The 7,751-nt window shown below is 57.9% G+C and overlaps 2 protein-coding genes across 4 annotated transcripts; one reads left to right on the forward strand and one right to left on the reverse strand.

The window, feature by feature from the left end:
- Positions 1–335: 335 nt before the first annotated feature.
- ADIRF (adipogenesis regulatory factor) lies at positions 336–4,648 on the reverse strand. Of its 3 annotated transcripts, XM_025396114.1 has the most exons (3): positions 2,445–4,648; positions 771–833; positions 336–556 (listed from the first exon to the last, which is right to left on the reverse strand). In XM_025396114.1, the coding sequence occupies exons 1-3, from the start codon at positions 2,503–2,505 to the stop codon at positions 450–452; spliced, it is 231 nt and encodes a 76-aa protein (XP_025251899.1). In that variant the 5' UTR covers positions 2,506–4,648; the 3' UTR covers positions 336–449. The 3 variants fall into 3 exon arrangements, with proteins under 3 accessions (XP_025251899.1, XP_025251898.1, XP_025251897.1); XM_025396113.1 differs by having other exon boundaries at positions 336–833; XM_025396112.1 differs by lacking the exon at positions 771–833 and having other exon boundaries at positions 2,445–2,854.
- On the forward strand, positions 799–1,935 carry LOC112631267. The gene is made up of 2 exons (XM_025396111.1): positions 799–1,510; positions 1,916–1,935. The coding sequence occupies exons 1-2, from the start codon at positions 1,174–1,176 to the stop codon at positions 1,933–1,935; spliced, it is 357 nt and encodes a 118-aa protein (XP_025251896.1). The 5' UTR covers positions 799–1,173.
- Positions 4,649–7,751: the final 3,103 nt, after the last annotated feature.

Genomic DNA, 7,751 nt, shown 5'->3' on the forward strand with positions numbered 1-7,751 from the left:
CCCTTGCAGGGCTCCTTGCCCCGCCCAGAGTTGAGCCTTCCGAGGATCTGAGGACCGAGTCCAGTCCGGCTCCCAGGAAGGGCCGGGATCCTGGGGCAGGGAATAAGGGGCGGGGGCTGGCTCCAGAGTCGGGCGGGGGAGGGGCAGTAACAGAGATGGGGGCTGAGCCTCTGGTCTGGGAGCGTCGGGAGGCGAGTGGCGGGATGGAAAACATTCCTGAGACAGTTGGCTTGGATTTCCGAATTTGGGAAGCTAAGACTTCAGCTATGGTGGCTCTGCTCTTGGGATGGGAGGACTGGGCCCAGCTTGCGAGGAGTCATGAAGTGAACACAGGATGGGAACGTGAATTTTAATGAGGGGGCAGACCGAGGAGGTGGCGGATGCCCGGAGGTCTGGGCCAGGCTCTGCTGGATGGCGCCTGGAGGGGGGTCACCCAAGTCTCCCTGCTGTTATTTCAGGAGGCCGAATTTTTTCCCGATCCCAGAGAAGGTGTCAGAGGCCTGGCTAGCAGTCTTGTCGATGGTTTCCTGGGTGGTCTTGGCCAGCTGGTCCATGGCTGGGGAAGGGCAGGACAGAGGGCAGGTCAGGCAGGGCCCCGGGAACCAGTGCACGTAGGTTTAGCCTGGCCTGGGTCTCCCAAGGGACCTGCTTGGGGCATTGTACACAGAGGGCTCTGCATAGGAGAGGATGTGCCTGGGCCCCGGGCCGGGGTGGGGCGGGGCAGTGGGAGGTGTGCTGGGGTTGCCCGCCTCCCTCCAGCCCCACCAGACCTTTCTGCCCCGCCTCTGTGGCCTGATCCACCACTTGCTGAGCTGCTGCTCCGGCCGCTGACACTGGAACAGAGAGATGTGGCTTTTAGCCCCTGTTGAGGCACCACTGACCACAGGTACCCCACCATTGCCGTGCCCCTCATGTGTTCTCCAGAGTATTCGGTGGTACAGGTCCAAGGGATGGATGCCATGGAGATGAAGTCCCTGGCCCAGGGCCGCCCAGCCCGAGGGGCAGGATCCCTTTCCATGCCTCTGGGATGTTTTTGTTGATTTCTAACTCTGAGCTCCTCCTCTGTGGGGGAGGAGCTTCCCTTTCCATCTCCAGGGCTGCTGAGAAAATGTTGGACAGAGGAAGGAAGGCAGGGCAGGGCCAGGCTGCAGCTAGCATCTGGACTGTTCGCTAATGCTGGGCATAGCCCAGAAGACCCCTGCCCCCTTTTACAGCTTCTCGGCTAGAAGCCTGGCCCAGATGCCTGAATTCCCACCTTTCATGCACTTGGCCCTGGGGCTTGGACTTTTGCCAGGTTCTCACTGCCTCCTCCCTCCTGTGGCCTGCCCCGGACGGCACACAAGCAAAGCCAGTGCCTCTGTGGACAGGCAGCTCAAGGCATTAGGAGACAAGTGCAGGAAGGAGGCAAAACTTCCAAGGCCGGCCATCTCCTCTGGACCACAGTTCCGCCTGCCGGGAATGGAGTCACCAGCCCCCGGTGGGCTGACAGGTGGCTCCGGCCTGCAGAGCGGTAACTCGTCCCTGAACAGGAAAGGGCCTGCGTTATCCAGACCCCATCCTTCGGGGAGAGTTAGTGAGGCAAGTGTGCTGAGAGGCCCCTGGGGACCTCCTCTCGATTTAACCCATCAGAAAGCAGCCCATCCTTTGCACCCAGCTCTCAAATGGAAAAGTGAAGTCCAGAAGGAAAGGAGCTGACACGGAGGCTTCCTTGGTAGCATTTTAGCCTCAAGGGAAGAACTGTGGGCCTCTCCTGGGGCACTGGTGAAGGAAGGGGTTGGTTTGGATATTGTCTCCTGACTAGGATATGGGCAGGACTGATAAGGAACTGTAGTCCTGAGGAAGGCTGGGCTAGGTACAGGGAGAGCCCACCCAGTGAGGCAGTGGTCTCCTCACATCTCCCATTCCCCCACCGCAGCTGGGTCACCTCCAGAATAAGGAGGAGAGAGCTGGAGGTGGAGGAACTAAGGACCTTCTTTGCCAGATGGGGACTTAAAGGTAAGGCGACGATTACTTTTCGGGGTTGGGGATGGGATGGAAACAAAGCCCTTTGGGGTCTGGGGCAGCCTCTGGTGGCGGGCGCGGGTGGAGGTGATGGCGGGCCGCCCCCGGTCCTGGTCCTGGACCTGGACCTGGACCTTCACCCTTGCCTGAGGGCCTGGGTGGGGCCGCCCAGCGCCGGCATGTCCTCCTCTGAGGGGCTCCCGCAGTGCCCGCGGCGCGGCTCCGGCTCCTCTGGAGCCTCTGTTCCGCTGCCTCCCTCCGGGCACCATCTCTCCGCGGACCGGGGTGGGCGTCCTGCCCGCCCCCTGCGTCTCAGTGGAGGACCGAGCCTTCCGAGCCAAGCTGCCGGTCCGCGAACTTGCCGACCGTGCAGACCCGCCGCTTCTGCCTGCGCGTCCACGCAGCTGCCCCTGCCTGGGCCCTAGGTCGCGCGCTGTACTCACCGGCTTCCTGGGCGGTCCCCTCCACCTGTTGCTTCAGGTCCTGCAAGCCCTTGCTGGCCATAGCTTCGGGAAATCTGTGGAGTCGTCAAGAGCAGCCGGAGCGACGTTGGATCCAGCCCAGAGTGGCGCTGCCAAGTGCCAGCTCCGGTTTTTAAGGCGCCCCAGGGCCGGCCTGCCCCGCGTAGGGGAGAGGACACTGGGCGGTTCCCATCATACAGGCTCCGGGGAGTGGCCGGGCCCTGCTCCAGAGTCCGCAGGCCAGGGAGCACATCCTGACCTAAGACGGGCCGCCGTGGGAAAGGGGCAGAGGGAACCAGGGACCGAAGAGGGGTTAGGACAGGGGTCCAGAGAGGAGCTGGGGGCAGGAGAAGGGCGCACAGCTCCTCCCAGCTCATCAGCCCCAGCCCTCCCTTTCTTATCTTGGGCGTGAGCACTGGGTCAGCTCCAGGGCAGGAGCTCAGGGCTGGTGTTGACATTAATGACAGCAGCGGTCTTTTACTGAGCATTTGTCTTGTGCCAGGCGCTGCCTAACACTCTGCAGTCTCTTGTATAATCTTTACAACCACCTCCTGAAATGGGTATTTTTATTAATAGCATCAGTGTATAGGAGGAAACTGAGGCAGCGAGGTCAGCCTCACCGAAACTCACGTGGCAGGGACTTGGATCCTCGAATCTGCCTAGGTGCCTGTCAACCCTAGGACTCTGGCAACGTCAGAGCCCCCAGCCCCAAACACCTGCAGGGGCACTGCTGACTGGCTCTCTGCCTGTAGCCACTGAAATCCAGTGGATGCAGACGGAGAGGGCCTGGTAAATCCTTCCCCTGGGAGGGCGAGACATAGGAGTGTGCACCTGCAGACCATGCAATCCCAAGGGGGAGAGGGCAGTGTGCCTGTGCAGCCCAGGCAAGGAGACTGCCATCAGTCACTGAAGCCTGAGGAAGCTGGGCAGAAAGCATGGCTCAGGGAGGGCAGGAATAAGCTTGGGCCTTTCAGGTCACCTTTCCTGAGATGGGGCAGGCAAGGCTCTAGGGTACAACTTGTGACTGTTAGGAGGGGACTTAGGGATCTGGGCCAGAGTGGAGAAGGTCATCCCTGGGGGCAGCAAAATAGCCTGCGAGATACATTCCCCTGGCATACAAGGGGGCACAGGTCAGGCCCCACCAAGCTGGGTGTACTCCCATTCCAGAGTCGGTCTTCAGGACCTGGAGACCAGTGCTCACCCACCCTGCCTCTCTGGGTCTCTCTAACGCTTCCTGTCTGGGGCTGTTTCTTGCACCTCTGGTGGCGTCTCCCCTATTCTGGAGCGCTGGGAAGCCCCTGCCACCCAGGCCCGGTCTGCTGGCACACACCCTGCTTCTAGTGGTGCAGGGTCAGCCCCTAGAAGGAGGTGTCTGGATGTGCACCTGTACACACACACACACACACACGCTGGTTATGGATTAATGGAGATAAAGTCAACCCTGGGCAAAGGGAAGAGGCAAGCCATGAGATTAGGTGGAGGAAAGGGGAGGGAGCGGGTCTCAGGCAAAACAAAGTGGCAACAAGAGTCCTCCCAGCCCCCGCCCCTCCTCAACCAGAGCCTGGCCTTGCCCTGGGAGTGGCCAGATCGATGCCTGGGGCACTCTGGGGAGCCCAGCTCAGCCCTGCCCTGCCTGGCCAGCCGCAGCCCTGCCAGCCCTCCTGAATCCCACCAGTAGTGTCCAATAGCCAGGCACGCCTTTGAGCACTCCAGTTTATCACAGGCTGCTGGTGCCACTGGGTTCTGAGTCCCATGGGCAATGAGCTGTGAGCTGGACAGGAAGGGAGCAGCCTCTGTGGGAAGAGACAGCCAGTCCCCAGCAGATGATGGTAGTGATAGCTCCTTGTGGCCTTAGTGGCAGGCACTGCAGTCAAACCTCCTGGATTCATATACTCTTAGAGCAAGCCCCTCACTTCTCTGAGCCTCAGCGCCCCCATTACATCACAGCATCTCCCCAAAGTGTGTTTGTGAAGATTAAATGGGCTGAAGGGTGCCCAGCACTCGGCAGCAGTGGACTTTGTAAGAGGGTCCAGGGCACCGGGGCTTCTCAGACAAGGGCAGGCAGAAGGAGGAAGCACATTACCAAATTACCATTGCCCCCCCCCCACCCCCATTTGCTGTGGTGTCACTTTTTTTTTTCCGTTTTTTCTTTTTGGAGACAGAGTTTTGCTCTTGTCGCCCAGCCTGGAGTGCAATGGCAGGATCTCAACTCACTGCAACCTCTGCCTTCCAAGTTCAAGCGGTTCTGCCTCAGCCTCCTGAGTAGCTGGGATTATAGGCGTGCACCACCATGCCCAGCTAATCTTTGATTTCACTTTCTGCAGTTTCAGTTACCCATTGTTGGGGCTCAGAAACCAATACCCCAATATATAGTGCTGTGACATTCTGAACTGAAGAAGCCTTAAGGTCTCTCCGACCAGGCTCCCCCAGGCCCCTCAACCGTTTGTCTCTTCCAAATCATACGGTGAAGTTGTTCTGTGAAGTCCCTCATCTGCCTAAAGTGTGGACCCACCAAAGAAGAAAACGATGACCCCTGGTCCCTTCCCAGAGTTTTCTCTGACTGAACTCATGTCACAGGGAGAAAGACTGAAGCCTGCTCACACACCTGGACAGGGTTTGCAAACCGTTGTCTGCTGTGTGAGCCCAACAGACTTTGTTCCAGGCCACCGTGTGTTCTTCAAACCCACTGAATTCCCCTGAAAATCATTTACTGGCCCCCTGAAATCACCCGCACTTCCCCATTGCATCTGTACCCCATTTCGTGGTGGGGCAGTCACTCTGATTTCCCCCATGCATGCTAGTGAATGTGTATTCCATTTCTAATCTGCTTTTATGAGCTGACTTCAGTGAACCTTCAGAGGGTAAAGGGAAAGTTTTCCCTTGGCCCCTGCATCGCAATTGGTAAGGTCCAAAATGTCAAATGGAAAATTCCAGAAATAGCTGGTCGTGATGGCTCACGCCTGTAATCCCAGCACTTTGGGAAACTGAGGCGGATGGATAGCTTGAGGTCAGGAGTTTGAGACCAGCCTAGCCAACATGGTGAAACCCTGTCTACTAAAAATACCAAAATTAGCCGGGCGTGGTGGTGCACACCTGTAGTCCCAGCTACTTGGGAGGCTGAGGCAGGAGAATCACTTGAACCCGGGAGGCGGAGGTTGCAGTGAGCAGAGATCACGCCACTATTCCAGCCTGGATGACAGAGTGAGACTCCGTCTCAAAAAAAAAAGAAAGAAAAAGAAAATTCTAGAAATAAACAATTCATGTTTTAAATAACTTTTATTACAGTATATTGTTATAATTGTTCCATTTTCTTATCGGTTATTGTTAGTCTCTTACTGTGCCTAATGTATAAACTTCATCATAGCGAAGCACATGTGTATGTGTAGGAAGACACATTATATGTAGGCTACCTTGGTACTATCTGGGGTTGCAGGCAGCTGGAAACATCTTGGGTGTATCCTAGTGGATAAGGGGAGTTGACTGTGCTCCTGCAGGGAGGTCAAAAGTAGCCTCACAGGGTGCAGAGCACATGAGGGTTCAAAGGCAAAGAGCACTGCCAGTGCCCATGGCTGGGAAGGGGCTTCCTGGTGATGTTGGTCATTTGAGTCCAGGAACAAGCCCTGAGTGTATGTGAGAGGGGGTTGTGGGGGTGCTGTGGTAGGGGCAGCAGGGACCCCTCTGGGCTCCTCCAGCGGAGGCAGAGGGTGCTGGAGCCTGGGGAAGGCTGTCGCTGGGAGCCTGGCATAGGTGCCCTCTCCCTCACCCCTATCAGCTGACCAGCCTTGCTTCTCCTTGCTTTCTTCACAGCCCAGAGGACTCTCGGGCACACCCAGGCCCCAGGTGGCCTTCTCCTGGGGTTCATACACGCCTGCTTATGTGCACATGTCTAGACTGGGGAGCAGGAACAGCCCTGACTGCCCTGAGCTGCTTCCAGACCCTTCATGCCTGCCCGTGGCAGGGTTTGGGGGTGTGGAGACCAGCAGCCCCCTGCTCCATTCTGCCTCCTCAGTGGATGCCCATGGCCAGACAGTAGATACAGCCTGGCTCAGCTGGGTCTCACTGGGCTCCCAGCCTCCTGGGCTGCCCTTGAATCCACTGCAGAGGCTGGATGGGAAGGTGGTGTGGACAGGGCAGTGTCTGAAGTCACATGTGGACGGACTCAAGCTCTCGCCCCAACACCCAGGCCTGAAGGCCTGGGGCAAGCCACTGAAATGCTCTGAGCCCAAACTCAGATGAAATGCATCTGAGTATCAAAGGGGAAGGCGGGATGTCAAGGGAACTCTGGTCTGAACAAGCCTGTCCGGCATGCAAGGTTTCAAAACAATGCAGGGCCTGCTGGCCAGTGGCTTATATGAAGGGCTTGCTCAGAGTGGGCTGGGCAAACAGCCCTTCGTGTAGGCCACTGGCCAGCAGGCCCTGAGTTGTTTTGAAACCTTGGATTGGGGGAATCCACCGTAAGCACCTTGGGGCCCATGCAGCCATAGCAGGGCTGGGGAGCCACCTGGGCTTCTGCCCGGTCCTGTGCTTCTCAGCAAAACCTGGATCTACAGCTCCAACCTGAGAGGTTTGTTCTGAGGATTAAATAAGGTGAAGTGCTCACAACAGTGCCCAGGCAACGCCTGCGAGGAACTCAGCAGCTGTTGCTTTTCACCACTTTTCTTTCAAGGTGCAGCCTCGTGCATCTCGGCTGTTGTGTTTTTAGTGGCACGTGGCAGGCTTCTGGGTGTAGCAGGGGTGCAAGGGGTACCCAGCTCCAGGTCCAGTGGGGAGCATGAGACTGGGTGAGGCCAGGTGGGAGGCGCCACAGGGTCACCTCCTGTCTCTCCCGGGATCCTCACTGGGTTTAGACTTCTCCATCTTTGAAAGTTATCGTCTGCCCCAGGGAGGATGTTAGGTGGCCCTGTTCCTCATGCGACCCTGGAGCCCAGGCCACACATGGAGGGAAGGCCCAGGAGCCTGTCTTCGCCTCCTGCTGACAGTGGGTTCCTCAGGGATGCAGAGCAGGCAGGCAGGGGCTACCCTGAGGCTGAGCTAAGCTGTCCTGTGGATGGGATTGTGAGTCCTGTCGAATGTCTTGGGGCGCCGAAGGCAGTGCTGCCTCCTCCATGTTAAAGGCAATGGGTGGGTTGGGGGTGTTGCTGAAGGCAGCGCCTGCTCTCACAGGTCCCATGAATGCCGTGTGTGTGTCCCTGTAGGATACTTGGTCCTATCAACAGGCTGAACCCGCTCCTGTTCCTGGGCGGACCTGGGGACCCTTCCTCAAGCTACACAGCACCCAGAGGAAGCATG

The sequence above is a fragment of the Theropithecus gelada genome, chromosome 9, assembly GCF_003255815.1.
Source record: "Theropithecus gelada isolate Dixy chromosome 9, Tgel_1.0, whole genome shotgun sequence".
NCBI classification, from domain to species: Eukaryota; Metazoa; Chordata; class Mammalia; order Primates; family Cercopithecidae; genus Theropithecus; species Theropithecus gelada.